General features: G+C 38.1%; 1 protein-coding gene across 5 annotated transcripts in view; it reads left to right on the forward strand.

The window, feature by feature from the left end:
* Positions 1-27,472, forward strand: part of slc4a11 (solute carrier family 4 member 11) — a 150,000-nt gene that overhangs the window by 14,156 nt on the left and 108,372 nt on the right. For 2 of the 5 annotated variants that reach the window (XM_008398799.3, XM_008398801.3), the window contains exon 1: positions 8,074-8,257. The exons of the other annotated variants lie outside the window; for them this stretch is intronic. In XM_008398799.3, the coding sequence (XP_008397021.1) occupies positions 8,221-8,257 (37 nt within the window). In that variant the 5' untranslated portion in view covers positions 8,074-8,220. Of the gene's footprint in view, positions 1-8,073; positions 8,258-27,472 lie in introns of those variants that run through there. 5 annotated transcript variants of the gene reach the window in all.

Genomic DNA, 27,472 nt, shown 5'->3' on the forward strand with positions numbered 1-27,472 from the left:
GGCGATCACGGTCACATGTTGCCGATCACACAAACTGATCACCTGCATCTCATTTCTCAGCCTGCCTGTGCAGCTGGTCTCCTCTTTCTTTCACACTGCGCAAGCGCGCAGCAACAAATTCTAAGCGATGTGGAACTATAACGCACTGAGTGACTGGGGAAGTTTGCGTGTTGCGGCGGAAAATTGAAGCACGTCAAAATGCATCAACACGACAAATCTAATATGGCAAAAAAAACAATGCCATACTTGAGGAGTTTGGCTACATCGAGGCTCACTGCAGTAAAAAAGACATATGGAGGATCAGATAGCAGGTAAAGCAGCGCACAGCTACAAACACTCACCCGGATTAGCATGACAGTCAGAAAGCTAAACAAATAACCCGCAAAATTATTTAAGTCTTCGAGCTGCGAGATAAGACGCTGGTTCTGCTCTCGCTGTTGAACCGCTGCTACGCGCTACAGGTAGTAATATTTCACAGATGGAGCGCCGCTTCTGCTCCACCTGGTAGTGACTCTCACACCGAACCTCTGCTTAAAGCTGCAGCATCTAACCTAAAAAAATACATTTTACTTACGTTTTAAAACTTTCGCTGTCCTAACATGAGACAGATCTCTGAAAAAATAATCGATCTCCTCCCTGCTCTGCATAATTACTCCGCTCAGTCAGAAACAGCCAATCAGAACTAGCAGTAATCAGCTAGCCGCAGTGCTATCAGGAAGTTTTCATTCAGTAACTCAGGATTGTTTATTGTAATGGATCCTGTATTTGCCTTTGAATGTTAAGTTTTATACTTGAATTTTTTAGCAATGTTGAGAGGTTTTATTTTGACTCTTTGCATTATTTAGCCTCTTCAGAGCCTTCATATGTTTTCAGTCTGTTAAAGATAGTATTATCAATAGCAGTACAATTTGCACAATGCCTGTGTTTTTTCTTGGAAAAAGTTATTAAAAACAAATTTTTTTCTAAATTAAGGTGAATTCATGGTTCCTTTTTCCACATAATGTAACCGGTAGTGCTTTTGATAAAAAATAAAAAAAAATATGTGCATTTTCTGTGTATCTTTCTGTTTTGTCTTTATTACTTTGCTGCTCTCTTGCACGTCCTTTTTGCTTTGAAACCGTATCTCCCTTTATCTGTTGTCGGCTTTTTTTTTTTAGCATCGTTATTGCAGGTGTTTGAAGACATCGTCGTCTTTACTTGATCGGTATCGGTGATACCGATCACATAATGGGTGATCAGAATCGAAATCGGAAAAAATCGGAATCGGAAAAAACCTGATCTGCACATCTCTAGTTGATAGGGAGAGGAAGATCTGTTTTCCAAAGATCAACCAATAAAAATCTAAATGGGTATACAAAACTGTTGCGCCTAAATAAAATGCAACCAATAGGCAGGTTTTAATCAAGGATTTTGATGATGATGACATCTGTGCCATAAAAAGTTTGAAAGAACCTGAAGATTTGCCGACTATCGAGGCTGTTGATATCACAAACTACCTGGTTCTTTAAGCGTGTTAAAACGGTAAACGGCGGATGAAAGCCTGACATGTTTTCTTTTCTGCGAGCTAAAACATTGGTTAGTTTTTAGCAATGATTGAATGTTGTGTTCTAGTTAAATATATTTGTACATGTTGGATCACACAGGGCAAAACACACAGAGGTAATGGTTTTTGATGTTTTTTTAATTGCATGTACTTAAATAGTTAATGTCCTTAATACTTCAACCAAACAGCACATTGTGTGCAACATGTCAGAACTGGTTTAACGTCTGTAGGCTGTAGGCCAGTCTAACCGATTGCATTTCACTATTGAAGTAAAACCTAAACAAAAAAATTTAATAAAAATCTAAAACCTTTAAGAAGTCTTTGGAGAAATGAGGGCACCTAGGAGTTTTTCAGATTTTACTTCTTTTCTGGTAACCTCCTTTTCTTGCCAGCTAAATGTATAACTCACTAAAATCACCTGAAAATCCCCCATAGGCCACTGCAATAATGAGACATGACTTTTTTGTTTGTTTTGTGAGGGAAACAAATGTAACTTCAATCTCCAGACCTCATTTTGGCCCTTCAGGCAGGTTGGTAAGCAACACTTCAGGCTTGTTTTTCTCGAGTTTATTTGATCGTTGGCTCTCATTGATATTTGTGAAAAATCGTGTCCTGCAATATGCTGTTTGATGTCTCAGTAGAGAGTATTTATCATTACACCTGAGCTGAGTTTAATGAGTTGGGTGAGGACACTTGAATTAGCCTCTAGTTCACTGAGTGTTGTATTTGCAGTCATGATGTGTGACAATGCTTATCCAAAAAAAATTAAAAATAAAGAAAAAATTTATTTCAAAAAAAATAACTACTTCCCCTCCTTCTGATTCAGACCCATTCGCTTGTGGATATCTTGTACATAATGACTTGTTAATAACGGTGGAGTACGGTCAAGTGGTGACACAAAGTTATAAAGTTGAAAATCATTTTGTGTTCTTTTATTGGAAAGAAACTAGAAAAATTGGAAAACTTAAAACCAAAGTCTTAAAAACTTCTTAGATGAAGTTATGCTCTTCACCCAAATTCCTTGGGTAACTTGTAGCAAATGATTGTTATTGCAGCCTTTTGCTGATTGGTCCATGTTTATTTCCCTGGCAACACTCCCTGTTTCTGCTTGTGTCACCCAGAGAGGGCAGATTCTTCTGGTTCTGACCAGATTTAAAAGCCACAATGTCGACTCACTGCTACCCCACGTCACTGAATGCTATATTTCTATTATCCTTCAATGTATACCATTAAGACCAGTGATTGGACAGAGGGAGAGTTACACAACAACCACAACAAATTGACTGAGTTCTTGTAAAAGTGGAAAAAAAAAACCTCACCCGTTCACTCATATATCCACAGCACAGTTTTTTCTTTTTTCTCTTTTCGCTAATGTATTGTGGCTCGGTATCTTGTACTGTGGTGCATAAAAGGAATAAGAGTCTCAAACGGTTTCACAAACTGTGGGGGAGAAAGGGATTGTTGGAGTGTGCCAAATCAAAGAAATGAAACATGGCTTATCTCACATCTATTCTAAATGGAAAAACAAAGAAAAAGCCCTGATATCGTTGGCTAACAAAAAGGCTGACTAAAAACATTACATCTGTGGCACCAGCCTACTTATCTAGTGTGTCTAACAGAAACGAACCTCCGTGTGAAAAACGTACCTACTCCTCAAACTCCCACAACAAACTTTAAAACAAAAGACAATGCTCCAGAGCAACAGCACTGCTGTGCTCAGCATTCATCCACTAGGAGCAGAAGGACAGCCCAGAGCCACAAGTGAGGCTTTTTCATTGGGTAGACCTGAATCTTGGTCGGTCTTTTCAAATTCTCTATCCATTCAGAGCTTAAAATGTCAAAATTTAGGAAAGGGGGGGAAGGGCAGGAGAAAAACCACCAACTGTCTGCAAGACATGTAACATAATTTCAATGATTCTTCCGTCATCTGCATAGTTATTATAAACAAGGGGTAGTTATCCATCATCTGAACTAAATGGGAACTAAAATTCAGCTCATCAGTTAGGACAAGCAATTTTATACTTTAACTGGGGATTAAACCTGTACTGTTTCAATTAAATTGGTCACAAAAATTAATACCATCAGCTTCATAAAGCTAATCCTGATGGAAAAGCTTAAATCAAACATAGTGGAATTTTAGGTCTATTTGCATTCAGAAGTTAGGCAGTTTAGTCACAAAAATTAGTCTCCTTGTTATAGAAATGTACACATTGGTTGTGTTTCCATTACAAATGTGTGCAAAACTGTCAATATTCCTCTAATGTTGACAAAATACAATTTTGCAATTTTGATGTTTCCATTAAATAAGAATTTAAATTAAAATCATATAGATAAGTTTGTTCACGCAATATGTCATTATAAAACACGCTTCGCTATGATCCTCCAACTACTTCCTGTCATTTTCTTCTTTGTAGTTTGCAGCAGTGGCAACAACTGGTTGACCAACTGGTTCATGTGACTTGTGATGTGTAAAGTGTTTCCATCGCAGGTTTGTGAAATAAACCATTTTTAATACAGCCAAAAAACCACTTCATGCCAGCACCAAAGCATTTTCTTAAAAAGCAAGTTTTTTTTATTTTTATTTTCTAAATGTTAAATAAAGCAATTATATGGTCAATGGAAACAGCTACTGAACGATTATTTAGTATAACCTCTCAAGTGTAAAAATATGTAATTTCCCTTATACAGGTTATTCTCAAAAAAATAGCATATTGTGATAAAGTTCATTATTTTCCATAATATAATGATAAAAATTAAACTGTCATATTTTAGATTCATTGCACACCAACTGAAATATTCCAGGTCTTTTATTGTTTTAATACTGATGATTTTGGCATACAGCTCATGAAAACCCAAAATTCATGTCTCAAAAAATTAGCATATAATGAAAAGGTCCTCTGAACGAGCAGTTAACCTCATCATCTGAATCAACAAAGTAACTCTAAACACCTGCAAACGATTCCTGAGGCTTTTAAAAACTGCCTTGTTAATTACTCAAAACTGCAATAATGGGTAAGACTGTGGACCTGACTGCTGTCCAGAAGGCCATCATTGGTCTTCTGGACCAATGATGGACCAATGAGACAAGCAAGAGGGTGAGACACAGAAAAAAAATTCTGAACGAATAGGCTGTTCCCAGAGTGCTGTATCAAGGCACCTCAGTAGTGTGGCAGGAAACGCTGCACAACGAGAAGAGGTGACCGGACCCTGAGAAAGATTGTGGAGAAGGGCCGATTCCAGACCTTGGGGGACCTGCGGAAGCAGTGGACTGAGTCTGGAGTAGAAACATCCAGAGCCACCGTGCATAGGCGTGTGCAGGAAATGGGCTACAGGTGCTGCATTCCCCAGGTCAAGCCACTTTTGAACCAGAAACGGCGGCAGAAGCGCCTGACCTGGGCTACAGAGAAGCAGCACTGGACTGTTGCTCAGTGGTCCAAAGTACTTTTTTCGGATGAAAGCAAATTTTGCATGTCATTCGGAAATCAAGGTGCCAGAGTCTGGAGGAAGACTGGGGAGAAGGAAATGCCAAAATGCCAGAAGTCCAGTGTCAAGTACCCAGAGTCAGTGATGGTCTGGGCAGCCATGTCAGCTGCTGGTGTTGGTCCACTGTGTTTTATCAAGGGCAGGGTCAATGCAGCAGCTATCAGGAGGTTTTGGAGCACTTCATGCTTCCATCTGCTGAAAAGCTTTATGGAGATGAAGATTTCATTTTTCAGCACAACCTGGCACCTGCTCACAGTGCCAAAACCACTGGTATTACTGACCATGGTATCACTGTGCTCAATTGGCCTGCCAACTCTCCTGACCTGAACCCCATAGAGAATCTGTGGGATATTGTCAAGAGAAAGTTGAGAGACGCAAGACCCAAAACTCTGGATGTGCTTAAGGCTGCTATCGAAGCATCCTGGGCCTCCATAACACCTCAGCAGTGCCACAGGTTGATTGCCTCCAAGCCACGCCGTATTGAAGGCTGCAAAAGGATTTCTGACCAAGTATTGAGTGCATAACTGAACATAAATATTTGAAGGTTGACTTTTTTGGTATTAAAACACATTTATTTTATTGGTCAGATGAGAAATGCTAATTTTTTGAGACAGGGATTTGGAGTTTTCATGAGCTGTATGCCAAAATCATCAGCATTAAAACAATAAAAGACCTGAAATATTTCAGTTGGTGTGCAATGAATCTAAAATATGACAGTTAAATTTTGTCATTAATTATGAAAAATAATGAACTTTATCACAATATGCTAATTTTTTTAGAAGGACCTGTATTGTGGGATGTCTTCTGATATCTAACAAAGCAGGAACGCGCTCAGACCTTACACTCTTATTAAGTTACAAAAAACAACCTCATAAATCATGGTGCTCACCTATCATGGTACATTTCACATCAGAACTTATACAGCAACACTTAATGCTGTCGCACATATACAGAATTTCACCACAAACGTACAAGATAAAGACCTGGATTGATCTGTTAACAGTTGCTTTGACATTTAAACTCTTGTAAACACATATGCGTACATTTGGTCATATTCAAAACCAATAAATTGTTGGTTTGTATGAACAGTTTGTGTCTGATATACGCAGAAGATGGCTACTGTTGTGACTGAAATGACCTCCTGCAACTCTATCCACTGCATATGACCTGGGGGTTGAACTAGCACCATGGACAGTGCCTGGAGTTGTCCACTGTTTCTCACCATTTAACTTTGAGAACCGTGTAGCGCCTGAATTCAATACAGGCAGATTCCTCACACTTACAATAAAAAGGGTTACTTCTGTTCTGTAAGCCTCGTCTGTAAAAACAGGTGGTAAATGTGATGCACCAATCTTAGCTACCGCTGCAAAGGTCTGAAAATTAGCCACTGTACCCTTTTGCTCAGCTGTAAGAGAGGGCTGAAAAAAATTTTATGTGAAAAAGATTTACATTTTGTGGTAGTTTATTTTAGTAGTTTGGACAGAAATGCTCTAAAATTTTTATTTATACCTTGTGCAGCTAAAACGGGTTTGTTTCACGGGTGTTTGTTTTTTAATAAAATCATTGGGATATTTCCACGCAGACTTCATTGGCATTGCAGAAACCAAACTGTTTTTATAATTACTCACCTACTTTTTGCAGGTGATTAGGGTTGGAAGCCCTTCTTCATCACTCTAGGCTCCCACATATTTAACTCAAAGCTAAACAGTTAATGTGTGGTCACGTGGTTATGCACCTTTGGTTTTTGCACACACCTTTCGTACAACTTCACAAACCACCAGGGAGGCACCCCTCCCTCTTCAGTATGCATCACGCTCTGCTACGCCAGGGTTCCCCCTCCCTCCTTCCCTCTCTTTTGGTTACGAAACAGTCACAGAGAAAGCACCACACTTTTTCCTCAATGGACAACATCATTACAATTTCCATGCAGACGTTTTTAGCCATTTCACATGTCTTATTATTACAGTAGTAATAATAAAACATTATTACTAATGTCCATTGTGAGGGATTACTAATCCCTCACAATGATGAGGGATTGTGTACAAAAGTACACAATCCCTCACCATATCAGATAAATGTTCACTAGATCAATACAAAAACCAGATAGAGAAAGCAGACTAGTTGAAGAGAAATATCAACATTGAAGTCTGAGCACATTTCTGCATAAAACACAAACTTCTGACCAATCGCACAGATCTCTGTTGAAATAGTTCAATCTGGGCCTGGTGTCAAGTTCTGCAGCTTCTCTGCCAACAAAATGATGCAATGTTCGTCACACGTCTATGTCAAAGAGAGAAGCTTTCAGCACTTCGGATTACGTCTGTGGGATCCTCAATCCTCTGCTCCCTCCGCTTTAGTAGGTTCTCTGGCTGGACTACTTCAAAACTTTAATATTGCTACTGGCCTGAAGGAATAATCTGGTAAATTTGATTACTTGAAACCTCAATCTGCCAGGTTTATGAATATTTTCCAAATAAGAGTCGCCTGAAATTCCATTTTTAGACACTAAAACCAATGATCAAGAGAAACAGTCACATGTTCCCAGATCTCCCTTCTTTTTAGATGTTATCACGCATGACTAAATATTTTGGCAATTTTTGCAGAGGTGTCAGCACAAATCGGATCTCTATGCCACTTGGGGTTATGTTGTCACGGAGGCAACAAAAATCTGAAATCAAGTATGCCTGCTGGCGTTTTGAGAGCAAACCCTGAACATTATGATCTTTGTTTTCAAATTGTAGCTTAGGATTCTGACAGAGCCACAGTTAGTGGACGAGAGGAATGCAGAGGAGGTGCACTCGCATTCATTTTCACCTGCTTGAGTCAGTTGCAACTCAACAAAGACAAACAGGAGAGCCAGGCTTACAAAGTGACATCTTCCCCAAACGTCGATGAGGTGCGTCTCCACCTGAGCTTCGCCGCGATGTTAAACAGGACGGTGGAGTGAAGAAGCTGACTAATAAAAAAAAAAAAAAGGCACTAGGACCCAGTGGCAAGAGCGCGAGTAGGCAGGCAGAGTGGGGCTGAGTCACTGCATGTGTCTGAGAGGCAGTCAGAAACAGAGCAGAGCAAGGGAGAGCAGAGGTGATCTTAGTCTCATCAGCACAGGATAACACAACCATGATGGGTTGATTTTTGGGGGTTGGGGAGGCGGTTGGGTTTGGAAGTGTGCATTTGCCACCACTTGCTCAGCCATGGAGACCAACAAAGTTCTTCATTTTGTGCCTTCCGGTGAGTATATATCAAAAGCTCCTGAGAGCTGCTTCTCCGCTGTGCACGACACAGCAATCACTGGGAGAACCTTGGGGTTCCCTTCCTCATGAAACCTGAGAACCCCCCTTGTGCAAAACATATGCAGTCCACTTCAACTTCCACTCTGAGGCACGGCAGATGTTTACGTGGATGCGTTCCATTGTACATACTTGGAAAATCGGGAGTTTGATCAATTTGTGCTCATAGGAATGTGGCATTATAACGGACACAGACAGGAAACTGATTCTTTTTCATTTTTGAGAAGACAGAGTGCTGTGGCAGCTGTGTTCTGCTTGTAGAAATTGAGTTTTTTTTTTTCCTGTGAAAACATTTGTGTGTGTGCGTGTGCACGCATGTGTGCAAAAGTGTGCATTCTCTTGTTGTTTATGTCTGGTATGCGGCACCAGAGGTTCCTGTGTCGTTTTTTTTCTCCAGCAGTTGAGGAACTGAACCTTGAGAAACAGTTGCATTGCAAACCCTCGCAGCGACGCGAGTGTACCTGTCGAGACCGTGCACAGCCGGAATGCAGAGGGAGCATGTGTTGCATTGGTGGGCTCCTGCATGATAAGTAGAGAAAGACCGACAGCGTGCATGGAAGAGTGCGTTTGTGCTCAGATGCAAAGGAGAGAAGCGCATCTGCTCTTATCTGGATGTTTCTGTCTACCTACATCAAAAAACAGGACTTAAGAACGTGTCGATCCTTAACGGTGCCTGTGGTTTTTTATTGGGTTTTTTTTTCTTCACACTTGTGTGTGTGTGTGTGTGTGTGTGTGAGAAGACAGATTAGTGTTGCTGACGGCCACAAGAGAGCAGCGAATCCCCCCCAAACCTCCAATGAAAGTCCTAAGAGAACCCAAAGCCCATTTGGAGGTGTGATGCGGCTGCCTCCTCACTTTCATTTTGTCTAAGGCTGAACAGAATACTGCAACTCCTGGTGTTTTTCTTTCTCCCTCCCTCTCTGTGTGTGTGCATGTGTGTGTGTTTTACTTGAACATTACTTGGAATTCTGTGACAGCAAAAATACTATGTCTGCTTGTGAATGAGCACCGGGTTGTGTGTGTGTGTGTGTGTGTGTGTGTGTGTGTGTGTGTGTGTGTGTGTGTGTGTGTGTGTGTGTGTGTACATATACTATAGGTATTTGTTGGACTTCAGTTGCGTGTTTGTGTGTTTTCGGTGTGTGTTTTCAGCAGATGCATTGTGCGATCTAACTAAATCAGAGTGTTAGGGTGTCGAGGTGTGATGGACACTGACGTGGCTTGTCCTCTGAAGAGTAATTTGCATTCATTTGCCTGCAAGCTGATTAGGTGGAGGTGACAGGTTGGATCCTTGCAGCAGAACAATTTGGTCCCGTTTCCTAAACGGCTTGTCACATAGGAAAGGTTGAAGGCTCCAAAAACACCGTTCAGAAACAGGAGGATTGCTAGATGCCCATTTAATGATGATTCTGTTCTGTCTTAGTTGACCTTGGTTTTAAAATGCTGATATTGTTTACAGGAAATCGTGTGTATCTGCAGGAATTTGATGGCATTATTGATCACCGCTGGTGACTCAACAATTACTTTTACAAAGGATTAAATTTTCTTTTCTTTTCATCTCTCAATTTACTGCCCTCTGGATTTTTGAAATAAAGCAGGGAAAGCTGCTCTGTGCGACGAATCTCAGGATCCATGGCATTGGAACATGATGTCCAACTGAAGGTACAGCTCGCACTGGCCTGGAAAATGAAGCAAAGCTTTAACTGACGGATGTTTATGCAAATGGAGACATATTTTGCAAACAGATAATCATGTTGCATTATTCACCCGCTATCTAACGGGTTTCTACTTGCATTTTCTTTTTTTTTTTTTGTGGCAAGGTCAGAAGACGTAAGTTTCACTTTCTGGATTTGAAAATTGCCACAAGGCTTCTGCATGTAGCGACACTGCAGTCAGCTTCGCTACTGCTCTGATGTGGAGTTTCATCTGTGTTTTTTGCTTTCTTGCTCCTATTAACCAGCAACAAACTTCCCCTGCTTATGACAGTGCCTTGGAGAACTGTGCAATCATTTCTATTTTAAACAACTCTTTCATTTCTGCCTAGCAGCATTGATGTAAATATTTACTTACAAATTTACTTACAAATTTTCTTAAATATTTTCTCTCTGGGTAACCATAACTAACTTACACAAGTAACCTTCAAATGACTTTGCTTTGCATAACTGGAAAAACTCCACATAAGTTGATGAGAAACAGAAATGCTTGGATCATTTTTCAGGTGTGAATAATATTTTAATCGCATAAGAATGTTGAAGAAGAAAAGTTTTTCACATTTATCAGTATTTATGCAACAACTGGAGATGCAACAGTTTATCCAGCTCATCAGAAGAGACGATATCTGACAAGATTTTTGGAATACTTTTGGGAAAACAAAGGATGCTTTTTTTTTTTCTTTTTTTTTTGTAATAAATTAGCCTTTTTTTGTTTTCATTATTAGAAAAACAATTTCACAAAACAAGTTTCTAAGATGATAATCGGTGTAGAATTATCCAGTTCAGGCTCAACCTACCTGCCTACTGCTGCCTACTATGCGATTTAAGGCAGTTTTATTCCAAAATAAAAAAATGCATTCAGAAAGTGATATTTCTGTTTTTCTAACAGAAAAAAGGTGCAATTAACCTACAGTGCCTTTTCAGGTTTCACCAGTTGAATTATTTTTTTTAATTTGATATGAGAAAATGCAGTCCATACTTATTAAAATAGTGAAATGTGGGCAGTAAGAGGCATTGAAGCTGTCACAGTCATTAGCAGGTAATTGTTAGCCATTTGCAGTTTTCTCTATGCAGTTTCAAAATTGTGGGTATGTTGTCTATCACTCTGTTACTTTTTTCTGCCAAGTACCAAAATGCAAACACAAAGGATTTAAGAGGGGTGGAGACTTCTTATCAAAGCGTTGCCAGCTAGCCTGTCAAATTGTCTTTATTAGTCAACTCTGTCGACACGTCAGTCTAGTTCAAGAACTCCTGCCTGTCTTACGTCAAAATATCAGGCTTTGTCCACATGTACCCGGATATCTGGGAAATTGAATGCATTTCTACCCGTTTCAGCCTTTCGTTCATGCAGTGAACTCTGTTTAATGTCACTAAAAACGGTCATTTAGAAAAACTCAAATTTGAGATTTGAGAAAACTCAGTATTCGTGTTTGCATGTGTACATGGGAAAGCAAAGATTTAGGATGCTGCACATTTAATGGGGCAATATATTCACATACTTGCTTTGAGACAATTTCCAATCAACATTGTCTTATGTGAATAATTTTATATTCCAAAACGCAATTTAAAAGTAGTACAACCTTTAAATCTGTCCAAATGAAACCTGGTGCCATGTTTCATTTCTAACAGGAATTGGTGGTTCTTTGGGAGAAATCTGATTGGCTGATAGGTTTTAGCTTTGCGCTGCACTGCCCTCTATGGGTCTGGCATGTTTAGAGCTACGCTCAGGGCTGGATTTGTGTGGATGAAAACTTTTCTGAAACCAATCCTGTGTGTGCAATAATATTTTAAACAATCTTGCGAAGATATTAATTTTTATAAAGACATCTTCGTCTTGGAGTTCATCAAGAGAGATTACACTTAGTTTACTAGTTGTCATACGCTGGCACAGGTTTTCCCCCAGAGAACCTGCTAAGCCTGGTGGAAGGGGGCGCTGTAGTGCAGACCACCAGCAGCCCACTGTTTCTGCTAAAGAATCTTAAAAGTTACAAAAATTTGGAGGTGCACAAGCAGAAATTGTAATTTGGAATAGCTTGAGGCCGACAGGCAGTCGGAATCGGTGCGCACCCTCTCATGCCCAGTTCAATACGCCAAGTATAAACTTGGCCTAATTGGTCTTTACTGTCACTGTTACTGCTGTTACAGTGACAGTAACAGCCTGGTGGGAGGCAAGTAAAACCTGGTGGCCCGCCAAGCTGATAATACACTAAGGGAAACCCGCTGACATTCTAAAATTTAGTGGCATTTTACTATCCAAGATCATCTTCTACACAATCGTGGTTGGACACTAAATGGTAGTATCTTTTTTTTTTCGTTGTTTCATGTGTAGACATGTAATTCCTTTTAGGTTAAGATGATTTATAAGTTTTAGAGTCAAGACTGGAGCGAAAATGGCCCGGCTAGTCAAATAAAAAGGCAAAGTATTAGTTCCTAAACCCACAAGCCAAGTCCACAGCAGTGTAATCTTTTTCGTTTTAACGACCATAAATGCAACATAAAGCTGCCCTGTTACAGCCAAGTGTCAACGGTCTGGCGTGACAGAAGACCAAATGATCAGCGCTGTAGCCATGACCTGCAGAGCCCGAAGGCATCAGCATGGACGACATGTAGTGACGGTGGGAATTAGTACTTTGACCATGTGGAAAGTGGAGGTGTGCAAGCTTCAAGATAGATGACGAGTTCCTGCGTGCATGTGTGCACTATAGATGTGACAGTGATCTCTGATCAGTATTCACCGCTGGCAAACAGACCTCTGAAGCTCCAGCCTCTGAGCACAGCCATCTGGGCAGAGGAGAGGCGCGTGCCAACACACACATACAAATCACCGTACAGTACCGGACACGTGCGCGTACGCTCACATCAATGCCAAAATGTCCCAAAAACACCTCCATGCAAGACATGACAAGTTGGTCTCACAGGCAGGAGAATGCTCACACATTCACACAATCCTCACAAAAACCGCCTGCGTCGGACATTTACCGTTCAGACTTCTTCTCCCAAATTATTCCCATTTCCGAAATCATTTGTTAACGTAAACACAGGTAACATTTACGGTCATGTGTCAGCACAAACACTAATCACTGCAGGGCTCAATACTGTGTTAGAACTGTTTATTCTGCGTCTCAGTACATCACACCTAAAGGGCTTCAACTAACCGTTAATTGATTAGTCAATTAATCAGATTTTAAAAAAATGACACATCCTGCTGATTTTCTTTGACTTCTTAAACCTTTTTTATACAATGCTAGACATACATTTAAAAAATTACCTAAAATGCAATGACATTGCATTAATTTACTGTAGACTTGATCATTCGTAGCAAAAGATGCATCTGCAGCTTTTTTATGGAGTTTGAACCAGCTGATGTTAAAACTCTGCCACTTGAGGAGTTTTTGGTAGAACATATTTACAGATGGATTTATGTATTTTACCTGCAAAAGGTATATTTATCACTTTTGTTTTAATTAGTGCTTTTAATATGTTGTTCTTTCAGCAAAATGGCATTTTTTTTCTGTGTTAATCGATTACTAAATTTGTTGACGATTATTTTATTGATCAATTCTTCACAACTAATCTGAAAAATTGTCCCATCCCTGCTTTTATGGTTGTCACTTTAAAATACACCTTGGACATGTTTGCTCTATATACTTGACAAGCAATTTTAGACAGTTTCAAGACACATGTTTCTAATGTAGCAAATCCAAAGGGTATCTTGTAAAAAAATCAAAAATATAAAAAAATAACACCACAAATTCATTAATTACCACTTATATGTATCCATGTACAGAAAACTCTGACACTGACTCTGGCTTTCAGATTGCTTAAGCAGCACCCCTGCACCTCTCTCTCCCCCACACAGACGCACACTCTTTCATCTGCATGTTTGAATCCTTATCACACACAAGAAGAAGGGACACACTGTGCCACAGCCTGCTGTGTACTTTTGAAGAATCGGCCAAGACTCTACTGATAAATTGTTGCCTTTAAATTATTTTTTTTTTTTTTCAAAGATCAAATTTCTTTGACATAATGTGGGTCTGTCCAGAAAAATGCCTGCTCGTTAATTACTACGAAGAGCATTTACTGGTCATGTTTCACATTTCTTAAAGTGTGAAATCGGTGACTTCAATATCAGATTCACTTTAAAAAATATATTATTTAAATGAAGGTAAAAACTTTAACATCTTCACACTTTTCCCATATTCACATCAAAATAAAATGACTAGAAAAAATACAAAATAATAAAAATTGTCATGTTTTGTTTTTACCCTCTGCTTATAAATTTAAACATATTCGGCTTAGTAAGGAGAATTTTGTAGAAAGACATACATTATGAAAAAAATGCTGAAAGTGAATGTAGTTGTAACGCAGAGGCAAAAGCAGAACACAGCTTCGATTGTATATTATGAGTGTAAATCCAGACCTCAACTTTTTCCCACTAATTAATGGCAATAGAAATTATTTTTCTTTTATTCCCTTAATCTCAGATCAGTGTCTCAGTATCTAAACTGCTTGTATTTGTCCTCAGGCTTCTCTTATCAGGCTCATGTGTTTTAGGTGCCTGAACAATAGAACAAATGAAGGAACTGCTCCCCTATGTTTAAAACTGAGAGAAAACGCCCCCATTTCATAACATAATCAGGCAGACATGACTCTAAAGGTTTCTGCTGTATGACACATACATGCCTCAGTAATTAAACTATGTTGGTATATGCTGTTCTTTTTGTTAGCTACTTTTAAAATCCAGTTTACTCTACAACAATGGTAATAAATATATATATATTTAAATATCAGCTATGCAATAGTCAATCAATTCATCAATGAGTTTATTCACTCGATTTACAATCACATTCTCTTACTATTCACGAGTGAAAAGGAAGCTGAACGAAGTAAAATCTGCTATATTTACAGATATAGAAAATATTTCTCAAGATATACATTTTCAGGGCCATATTTATTAGATCAACAATACAAGTTGTAAACATATCATTCTCCTCGATATTAAGTCAGGCGTGTATAAGACTTGATTTTTTTTTCTTATAAATTGTTTTGAATTGATTTATCGTAGAGCATTTTTTCAACTCTTCCAAACTGTCCTCCATACTCTGAAATGCCAATTTGTTATAAAGTAGTCTGCAGAGTTTTATTCTTGAAATCATACTGCCTTCTGTTCTTTCTGTCGCTTGAGCTTAAGACAAAGTAATTTTGTAAATTACTATGAATAATTTCTTTCTAGTTTTAAACACAACTAATAGCACTTTTAAATTAACCAAATCCCTTAGTTTAAAGATGTTTGAATAAACAATTTACTAGTATGTTCTCTTGCATTTATAGAGAACTCATAGCTTGCTTTTCTGTCACACACAAAGGCTTTGTGTTGGTTTTCGTAATTGGTATGTGTTGCCCCATACCGTCATACATTAAATCAGATACGGAGCAACAAATGAATAACGGTATGTCTGTAGTGTTTGTTCATGGGTCTTAAACATTTTTACTTTGTTTCTTTCTGAATTCATTTTCTGCTTTACTTTATCACTGGCATTGGTAAGGAGTTACCAATCACTTTTACCCTGTAGAACTAACTTGTTTTTCTGTGCTACATAGAAAAGTCACATTTCAGTTCTATCGTATCTGTATAATTGAGATGACATAGAAAGCTTCTTTTTTTAAAAAAATCAAGATGTGGTTTTTAACATGTAAACTTGTTTTTCCCACTGGAAAATGTTTTTGGTCATTTTGCAAACTGTGTGCAGTCCTGTCCTTTTCTTCATAGCACTAAAGGAGGTGGTACACATCTGTTTATTCAGAACCCTGTATTTCATCTGCATGTCCTTGGTGAGAATTTTAATTTCGTCTTTGAAAAGATAAATGACCTCTCCACAAAAATGATCAAAATGAAACGGAGTTGACATAATTTACCAGTCAAATCACTTGTGGGTTTTAAAACATTCAAACGTTAGTTTTCAGAAATATTCATCGTCTGAAACTCTTTGCCGTGAAAATGTTTTCAGTAAAACTGGCAGTTTGAACTAAAGTAGGTTTACCAAAAATTTTTTGGATTTGGGATCTTTCTGGTTTAGTTATGAATTAAAGGTTGGCATGAGCAACATTTTTCAGTTTATAATCAAAATGTGTGGGTAGGATATGCTACCAAAATGAGAATAATATTGCTTGAAATTAATTATTGAACATTACTTTCAAAGGGGGCAGTATTATGTATTGTCCAGGCACATTGTACCATTTTATAGCACAATCAAGTAACTGTTATATTCAGTTGTTATAAAAAATGCTGTTTATATGACTTAAAAAGTATTTTTAAGTCATATTTGATGCCTTGAAATTGGGCCTCTGTCTCTTTAAACTCCTTCTCTTCCTGAAACTCCGCCTTTAGAAAGTGATCACAACACGGCTCCTCTATTCTCCCTTTAATAGCGTCTTTACTAGCATTGCAATGAGAAGTAGCTCCTATAATGAGCTCAGCAGATGTGCAGTTCCACCAGGAGTTTGCTCATTTCTGCTGGCTAGTCTGAAGGAGCTGACTGAGGTCGTCGCAGGGGAGAGCTGCTCTGTGAGGTGGAAACTCAGTAGCTTGGAAACTGCAATTCTGAGGTGGAACTGCACCTTGAAGGTGGAGCTAGGTCCAACCAGGTGTATTACACAGCTGAGTGGTTGCCATGGCGATTAAAGGTTTTCTCAAACATGCATGAAATAATCAAGGGAACACTCCTGTAGAACAAATAAATATTTTAAAAAATTAAGTTCAGTGGAGTTTTAGAAAATATTTGGTGTTATAAAACCAAACCACTTCAGACACAATCCATCTTTTAAAAAACCAGTCGCAAAACATTAATTTGTCGAACGCAGGAAAACTTGTCTTTCCTGAAGCTCACTTTGCTGAGCACAGGAAGCAGGACTAAACATGGGTAAGGTATTAGTTTCACTTCCTGTTCAGTATTGATCTCGTATGACTTGCGCGATGACACAGCCTCTCCTCCACAGAACAATGTGCTCTCAGCCCGGAGCGCTGTCATTTGTAGCCAAACCAAACAAAAATTCACCTCAACAAACAGAACCCAGCGAAGAGGTAGACGTAAAGTTCTGCTGCTCCATTTCCCCCCAAAACGATAATTGCTACAAGATGGTTGAACTTTGCCCATGTTGATGAATTCTCAAACCACTAATGTAAAGCTTCCCCTTTTTTCATTTATACGAGCCAAAAAATACCAGTAAGCACTGCAGTTTTTTGGGGTTTTTTCCCCATCGGGAAGGAGCTAAACTTGGCGAGATGTTGGCACAGAACGCTCACGACCGTGTTTGTGTTACCTCACTGAAAAACATATGTGAGCTGGCAGGCACATGCTCCACGTCTCACAGCGCTTAAACAAGACACATCCACCTCGTGGAAACAAATTGCACTATGTAGTACAACGATTGCTGCAGACAAGGTTGCTGCTGCCACTTAAGGCTGGTATTGATTATGGCGTACTTCTGTTTTCATGCAGCTGTTGACAGCTGAGACCTTTCATGCCGTTCCCTGAAACTATGCGTAACGTCCCTCTTTGTCCTTGAAGCGGTACCAAGTTATGCCCATTTGCTGCAGCCGCCGAAATCGCTTCAATGTTCTTTGTCATTCGGTGTAGTTCAGCGTAATAATGTCTGCGGAGAGAGGCTGCTGGAGCCGTTTGGCGGTTATATAATGGATGTAAACGACAGTGACTTAATGGCTTTTCTCTGGATTAAAGGCACGCCATCATAAAACAGTTCACTGCGAGTGACTAGGGCAAAAGGGTCTCACCTGCCGTCATCAGAGGAGAACAAAGTAGGACGGGGCCCCTAAAACCGCTCGGATTTGTAGTTATTTCCATCTGTACTCTGTTCATTTGATTAAAACAGTCACTTGGTTTTATATCCTTTTTCAAATGTCAAGCTTTATACCCATTGTAAAACCCAAAGACAAGACACGATGAGGAACACAAGTTAATGCAGCACAGAACACGATTTTCTTTTGCCTAGAAACCATGCCCGTGTTGGTCCGCTGGGGGGGTGCGACACCACAAACGAAGAGCGCTGAGATGTGCATCAGATGGCGGGGAGGACGGAATAGCTTTCAGTAAATGTTTGTGTGGAGAAAAGCAGACTTGAAAGAGAGACAGTGGCCTGGCTTTAATCGAGCCAAAAGAAAAGAGGGTAGCGAGGAAGGGATGGAGGTGGAGGGGTGCAAGCAATTAGCAGGAATCCCCCAGCACTGGAGTCTCTTTTTTTTTTTTTTTTTTTAACTCATTGCCCCTCTCCCTTGAAAATTAAGGCAGTCAATTTCTGCAGTGAGTGGATATACTTGTGCGTGTGTCTGAATGCAGTTGCCGCCTCGATAAATGCAACAAATGCACAAACTGTATTTGCTGCAGTGAGGAGGCATAATCCTTTAACTTGGTGGCGCTGTGAGAAAATAGTGGATGACAGAAAAAAACAAGCAGGAGACAAAGTAATATGGAAAGATGCGAAAATTGAAAATTACGCGCACGCACAGTACAGTTAAGAGGAAGGAAGGAGTCCGAGGCGAGTTTATTATAGCTAAATAAAACTGACAAAAACTGAAATTAATGTTAACATTAATTTACGTTAGCATTAACGTTTAACATTAACGGTAAATAATGGGGAAATACAATAATTAACTGGAACTATATCATATGTTTGTAAACCATAATACCTTATCATTCATTTTCAAGTTCACAAATCTGTTTATTAGCCTTTGGAACTGATTCCTTTCTCTGCACAAAAAGTTTAAGTGAGTTGTTGGGAAATTATGGTGCTCCATTCTCCAACCAGAGTCAGATGGGTTTTTTGATATTTGAATAAACTTTTTGAAAATGGTAAGTTCTGTTGAGTATTCATTACACAATCAATGTATTGTAACCACAATACAATACTTTGACCTTTTTGAATTATGCACCTGAAAATTACCAAAGTATGAAGGAACTAAAACTACTACTATAACTAGTAAAAACTAAAATAAAACTAAACGATATTTAACTAATACCTAATCAAAACTAGCAAACACACTCTGAGTACCAATTAAAACCAACTGAACTAGACAAACAAAAAGACACAATGAAATAAAACTAAACTATAATGAAAAACCCAGAACCATTATAATCCTGGTCCGAGGTCTAGTGATCTCTTGAAACCTCTTCCAAGACCTGCCAAATCTAGGTTTAAAGTTTTCTTCTAATTCTACCAATGTGTCTCTTCAGACTGAGAGTAATACTAATGTTTTGAAGTGGCTCAGCCAGAAACCCAACTTTAATCGTATACAGAATCTGAGGAGGGAACAAAAGATTAGGCTGGTGTGTTCATGTGCCTTTGTTCTTTGTTTTTCTTCTCCCATTGCTGCTGCTTAGTTCTAAAAATCACCATCACAGTAGTCCTTTAGAGATTTGCATGAAGTGTCTTTGGACACGTCGTTTGTTGTTTAAAAGAACTTCACTTTTACAGGAATTGACAGGAAGTTGGCATAGGGTGTGACAATGAATCCAAGTCGCAAGACGGCTGATGACAACAGGACAAGGAACATAGTGTTGTCCATTTCAGGTTGCATCAGTTTTAGATTTCAAACTAGAGATGATCAAAGTCGGTCAAAACTTTTAAAAGCTTTAGTTTACTGGTTGCCAGATTCACCATCATTAGCAGCTAACCTCGAGTCACAGTTTTCTCCCAGACTTAACAGATTGTTCATCTCTGGCAGCTTTTCAATCTACACAATGTCCAAGATTCAGTCTAGAAAGTCATCAATACTTTTCAACCTTTATGGCGTTTACCATAAAGTCAACTCTACCATAAAAGTACATTACCGATTCAAGAGTTACTTTACTTAAAAGAAAGATTAACAAACATTTTTCTCATGGCGTGTTGGTCTTAATACACACATTCATATCAGTGGCTCTTAATAATAGGTCACATTTGCTGCACTTCATCGGATGATGTCACCTGCTGACAATAACAGGATAACACTGTATTTGTCTAAGACAGACTTTCACTTTGACAGGATATAGCTTCTAGATGATGGTGTGACATCTACTCCCATGAGGCGTAACATCCCTAGAGTTAATATTAACTTTTCAGCCATTTCACATAGACGCATACTGTTTTCTATGTTCATGTACTGTTTAAATGTTGGTTGACAGACACGGGATGAATTTTTTTTCTTCTGTTTTTGTTACAAATATGCAAGTCTGCATTCACAGTGTTGGTGTCTCTTACTGAATTATAGTTTTATCTGTCTGAGTTTAGTGCAAAAATTAACATGATTGCTGAAATTGCTGGCAGAACCATTTACCTGTGTTGGCCTAATAATTCTGTTATTTTATTTTTCTTTTTGTGTTTTTTGCTTTTCCAGCTTACATTTAAGGCTTAGTGGAAATGGAGTGAGGCAAAAGTGAAATGTGGAAACGGCAGTAAACCAGCTGCTGATATCACTGTAGATATTTAGACTAAGTTTAATGCCAGGGAAAATCAGGTGTATTAATGAAGTTTGCATTCCACTCTTACATCTATGCATGCCTGTTGTTAGGTAGAGCATGTCCAAAATACAACCTTAAACCTTCATCATTGTGTCAAGCCTCTGTTAGCTCTGTTTGTTTAAAATACCTGTTTGGTTCCACACAGATTCCCCAGATGAACCGAGGAACTCGATGTAGACACTGTTAAAAAATGTGCTCATATGACATCATATCAACAAGTTATGATGAGGCTAATTAATAATAAATAATAATATTTTGTTTTTCAGATTAAAAGTAGTTTTTCAAAATGGCAACTGTAAAACCGGTGTTAAACATGCTTTAAATTAAGCCTAAATTTCTGTATTAAAAATGCAAAAATCTAGGCTTCTGCATTTTTATTGGTCTGATATAATATTCAAATCTGAAATGTCATGTTTTTTCCATTATTTCATTTATTGAAATGTGCTCATACAGTACTACATGTAAAAGAAAAAAAACATGATTGTTTTTCTCCAAATAAATTTAAAATCTACATATAAATTAATTAGAATGAGTTCTTGCAAATACTACATTTTCTTATAATTGAAGTACATTTTTTATTGCGAATCTGAGCTAATATATGTAGTTTTTTTTATGGAAGTTTGCCAATTAGTTTTGTAAGTCAACCCAACCGAATGTGGTATTAAAAAGTAGAAAAAATTCTCAATATCCAGAGTTTATTGCTCTGGATAAGCTAATTAGGATTTATATGTTCCAGTGTAATGCAAGTATTAGCAGGTCTTTTTTGTTTTGCCTACATAAGAATATACAAATTAACAGTTCTGCTAATTATCATGTTAAATTTAGCATTTTAATTTCCCAGTTTACAGATTCTGTTTTCTCAAAATCTGATCTAATTAACACCAACAAGTACTGCATAAAAGTGCTTATGTTGAAAAACATGCACGGACAGTGTAAGTGTGATCCAATAAGAGGCTCGTAAACACTAGCCCCGATGGACTTATGATAAAACTGTCACTCCATGGGGTTTGTTATGCTTTTTTAAAACCATCAGTAGGTATTTCATCTTTTTAATGCTGGTTGTCTAACTCCAGGCTGGCGTCTCACTCTAGATTGTAAATCTGCCAGTTTTTTTTAGCTGCTTAGATGAAAAAAGATGATTGCATCCACCACACCTACTTCTTAGTGATATCAAAGCATTTCTACTGACAAACTGATGCTGAAGAAACAAACATGGTTGCTGGTAAGGCGCCCAGGTAGTCCACTTTAGATAAGCTAATAATGTAAGACTGATGATTAACATCATGCTTTGAGATAATTATACATTTGTTGAACAAAACTTTTTCAAATCTTGTACGTTAACATGGGTAACTTAAAAAGTTAGACTTTAGAAAATTGCACAAAAACTTCTTTGGGGTTTAATCAAGCAATGTTATAAAAATGTAATGACTAGTGGCAGCCAAACCTTCACAGCAACGTCACTTTTTGATCCTTTTTAAGCTCTTTCTATGTGAAATTTTAACTTGTATAATTGCTATTGTCTGCTAATATGCATAGCATGTTGGTACAAAATGTGTCGCTAAATGATTTGCCAGAAACTGGATTTCCATAACAGTATCAGGAAAAACATTGATGCCATTTCAGCCGCACCAGTCCTCCATCAACATATGATCTTTAAACCATTATTGTTTCATTTGTAGCAATTAAATAATTTTCTTTCTTTGATGACCAACCTTTTTGTGTATTTAAATATAAAAGATGGAATTTGATGAATATCAATATCAATTTTTAAAATATTGGCTTATGCCATTTTTTAACAAAAGTGATTTTTTTTTTGTGTGTGCTTAAATTATCTTTTGGTACAAGAGACATATTTTTTGCCTGCCCTTTTCGTCCACGTCTAGGTCCAATCTTGCAGCTTACTCACCTCCATGTAGGTAAATGTTTGAGGACGGCATGCACAGCCAACAAAACGCAGACGTGCTTAACCTGTGGCGCTGCTGCTTTCGGAAAGTACAGTGCGGCGCATACTGTACAGAGGCATTTACAATGTGTCTGCAATTACTACGCTGACTGAAGTCCTTTAAAATTTCTTTGGAATAAAAAGAATACAAATAAAGGCCAAATGTGAGCCTGCTCCTTAAAAAGTGTATACGAGCGGAGCAGCCCGGAGCTGAGGAACGGAAGGAATTCCCTCCACGCCTGGGTTTTCTCAGCGACCACAGCTCTAGAGGACGAGTGCCAGGAGAGCCCGGAGGCACAATTAGCTAACAAAAGGCCCAGCCTCCTCCTCTTTGCTTGCCCAGCCCTTGTAGATTATCCTACAAACACAGCGGGGGCCACCTTTTAATCTCTTGCCCTCTTCACTTAAGACTCTCAGCCTCACCTCTCCAGTAAATTCCAGGGTTCGTCCCTCCTGGGGATTTGAGCGTCTGTCTCACATCTCTCTGCAGCTAGTCGCTTTAAAATCTCCCCGTTTTTAGTTTTAGAATTTGACATATTCTTTAAAAAAACTAACGTAAATTAAGTTATGTTTTAATGATCCAAACAATAAGAGGGTCCCAAGTTACTGGCATCAACTTGTCATGACCTGAGTTAGTCTGAATATTATTTTTAGTGTCATTTCTTTCCATTTTTCAAACTTTTCTTACTCTCTAAAGTGAAATCAGATCAAACTTTTCTTGTTTTAGATCACAACTACCAAAATTATATTTGCTAAACTCCACAAGAACAATAGCAAGAATATGTCAGAGATTTATGAACATTGGCGCCATGGTTGATTTATGAAATATCTTATGTAGCTGTCGCTATGATTTTTATTTTTTTTATTCACTTATTTGACCAATCTTATTCACATGTGATTTTAATTGAATTTCTTATTTAATGCAAACACCAGAATTATGAAATTGTGGGGTTTCTTTTTCATCTTAAAACTGAAGTTGGCTTTTCCTTTAAATATACGTCTATGCAGTATGGAAAGCAAAACCAGTAGATTAGGATATGGTCAGTGATAAACCAGCTTGGAAACTTAGAGTATTTTTAACAGAAGCTAAGTTGCAGGAGACTGAAGTGAAAGTTGTCCAGGAACGAAGAGTCAGGGTGCAGCAATTAGATGTTGTTTCTGTCCAGAGTTCCCTCGGTGCCGGCTTCATTACAGGCCATTCTGTTTTCTGTTCCACGCTGACATGGCAGAGGTCAGGGCTGGGTATTAATGGGGATCAAAGATGTGCGCTTTTTAGATCCGTCCAGTCAGTTTTAAACCATGATGATGTGGGGTTTTTATTTTCTTTTTTAAAAATTGTTTGAAGGGATACGTCTATAGAGGAGCATCAGAATAAATTTTCATAATTAGAGATAACTCTCAAACTTTTCTACATAAAAATTTACCTGCAGGTCTCTTGCTGCCCTGTTTATTTATTTTTTTATTTTTTTTACTCAGACTGCATATTTACTTTAATTTGGAGGATTTTCCTGAATTATGTAGACATGTTTTGCTATTCCTCATATCTGGAAAACATCTACTTGTGATACTCTTGCTGAATACTGTGATATTGATTATGATTCACCCACATTCATGACTTCCGTTCTTCTCCTTCACTCTTAATGTGGATTTTAGATGCTAAAAATATACAATCGTGTATGAAGGGCATAAGTGTTACTCCTATAGGCCTGATACACTACTGCTATGCAGAACTTGAATGTATGGTTCTTGATGTATTGTAAACAACAAAATCTTCCATTACAGCAGTTCTTTGCAATTTGAATATCGCACAAATTGATACTGCAGTTATGATGGCATCATATTTGTCAGCTCTGTATTCAAACTAAAGCATTATTAATTATTGCATTGTTGTGAAATGGAAGGATAATGACATGTGGTTTTCAAAATGTTTTGCAAATGAAAATGTGAAAAATGTGGTATCCATTTGTCAGTTAAAGGGACTTGAGCTTTACATAACGTTAATGTCATTCCTTCATCAAAAAGATACCTGGAGTGTTGCCTTGATTCTTTCATGTATATTTGAGAAATCCGTTAATCTCCATGGCAACCATTCAGATGTGCAAAATGCCTGGTTGGACACAGCGCTGCCTGGGAGGATGAAGCTCTTCCTCAGAGCTGCAGTTTCCAATCCGTATTGCAGGACAGCCTTTCCCCATGACTCCTCCACTCGGCTCCGTCAGACTAGCCAGCAGCAATTAGCGAACACCTGTTGGAACTGCCAGTCTGCTGAGCTCATTATAGGAGCTACTTCTCAGTGAAACACTGGTAGAAATGTTGCTACAGGGTTAAATAGAGGAGCCAAGTTGTGATGACGTGGTGAAGGTGGAGGTTGAGAAAGACCAGGACTTCAAGAGACACAGGCCCAATTTCAAGGCATTTTCTTCGTTAGTGGCAAAAAAGTGCCATCACAGATCTTCCTTTGGATAGTGGTCTGGACTAATAGATTCTAATCTATAATGTGAATTGTTGGTTCCTATTGCATTGGTATCATGTGATCAGAAAATCTAATTCCACATATTTGCTATGTAAAGACAGGCAATTATTGTGATTGTAGAACAAGTGTCGTTAAAAAAAATCAGATTTTTTGGGAGAACATTTTTTTACAGTATTGTATTCCTTAGAGCATTAGCAACGTCAATATTGAAAATATGACTTAACACACTTATTGTTGATGTCTAGTGTAGTTGAACCGCTTTATGTATGTAAACAGACTATTTGATGGGTAGGTTTTACTTCTAGAACATTATTTGTTTGTTAGGCTCTAACTGCGTGCAGCCATAAATATTTCATTTAGCCAATTTTCATTATCACTTTTATTTATCATCGCATTAACTACCGCAAATTATCAATACCATTTAAAATCCATATCGGCCATTGCTATGTCTCATGCGTTGCTTGTGGCTATCTGCAAACAAAACTTCTAATCTATTCCTTGTTCTTCAACATTTTTTGACAAAAAATGTCCGTCAAGCCCTACGCCATTATTCAAAATAATTGAAGCATCTCAATAAAACAAAGTGCTAAAATAAATTAAAAAGTTCCTCTCAGTTCCACAAAACAGTTCAACTCTTTTTTTCGGTACAAAGATCTCAGGAATCAAAATGAAATGAAAAAATATTTTATAGCACCCTGAGTGAGCACTTTGTTGCTTTCTGGTGTTGTCATAGATTGAACAAACATCCCTCTTGCAACTTGATAAGACGATCTTAGTGGATTTATTTCAGCAAATGTTTCTTCAGAATTCCTACGCATGCTCTCATCAACCCGCCTCAAATTGGAAACCTTTATCACCGTCATTAGCTACGGTCTCCTGGCAAATTAAGCACCTTGGTCTCAGGCTGGTCGGAGGGAGAATGAATGCAAATTGTGTCTTTCGATTGTGAATTCTCACCGTCCACTTTTCCTTTTGAAACACGTAATTTTCTCCCAATCTAGGCTCCCACTGCCAAGAAAGCATCAATCAGCTGACCACTCCGACAGTGGAAGTAAAAACGTGCCGCTCGCGCCACAGCAGTGATTTCCAAGTGACACCAGGACAGGCTGTCGTCCTGTTATCGTGGAAACACATACCACACAATACCACAACACATTGGTATGGAAACTTAGATGTAGTGAAAGAAAAACAGCTTGGGGGCCACAAATATGCTGTCACCATATACTGAGGTAAACTCATTTTTTAACTAGTTGCCTGACTTCAGAAAGCCAGGCAACCAGTAGGTAACCAGTTAAAAGGAGTTAAATGCACATCAACATTATTCTTAGCGTTTTTTAAAATAATTGACAGCTATCCAGTCACTCTACTTTGTGTCAATCACATTGACATTTAGGACTGTGACATCACAATGTTAAATGGTTCAGTATGTATGAATGCTGTACTGAAATATTGTTTTATACCAATCAATATTTAAATGGTCAAATTAAGAGGTGGGTTCTGCACCCAACAATTGTATTCAAGTAAGAACAGTACTACAACATAAAAAGTCAAAGTAAAAAGTTGAAGAAGTTACTCAAGTAAGAGTAAGAAAGTCAATCATTTAATATTCATTTAATATTTAAAAATTACATCAAATGGATCAAAATATAAATTTATGTGGAAATTTTGGTATTTTAAGGACCAAAATGAAAATAATGAAAATAAATAATATAATTACAAAATAACAATCTGTTTTTCCAAATCAATTTCATGTAATTTAAAATGTATGAAACTAGGAAAAACTGCAGGTCTGGCGGAGTTTTGGTTAAAACAAGCTTGTTCTTCATTCGATGAAGTTACTCACAGCAGGCTGAGCGTCCAGACATTTTACTCGGGAGTAGCAATACCTCATAATAAAATAACGGCAAAATAAAAATACCCCTAAAAGTATTTTTTTCCCAAAAAGTTGCTCAGCTAAATGTAACAAGTTATTACCCAATTCTGACAATTAAATAAATGCATTAGCTGTGTTTCCATTGACCATAGAACTGCACAAATTGAAATGACTAAAATAAATTCTCTTAATGGAAACACGGCAATTTTGAAAAAAGTCAAGTTTTATTTATAAAAGCTGTTTATGCTGAGTTGTTTTTTCAGGAATATTGTAATGTATTTCGCAGAACTGCAATGGAAAATTTTTTTTTGCATCACATAAGTCACGTGATCAAAAGTTGGATGTTACTACTGACAAAAACCACAAAGAAGATAATGGGAAGTGGTAGGAGGATGATGGGTTGTTCTTGTTTTATTTTCAGACAATGTGCAATACACAGCATCACAGTTTATAAAGTTGTGACATTCCAAAGAGTTGAATTCATTGCTCTTCTGTAAAATCGACTACAATTTCCCCAAAATGCATACGTAGCCGCTCCCAAGTAGGTGGGGCTTGTCGCTGCAACGTCTTAATGAAACGCTGATGATCTGATAGATGAACGCTAGCACCATGACTGAATTATTAATATATCTCATTAAACTG

The sequence above is a fragment of the Poecilia reticulata genome, chromosome 22 (assembly GCF_904066995.2).
Source record: "Poecilia reticulata chromosome 22, P_reticulata-male-v2, whole genome shotgun sequence".
NCBI classification, from domain to species: Eukaryota; Metazoa; Chordata; class Actinopteri; order Cyprinodontiformes; family Poeciliidae; genus Poecilia; species Poecilia reticulata.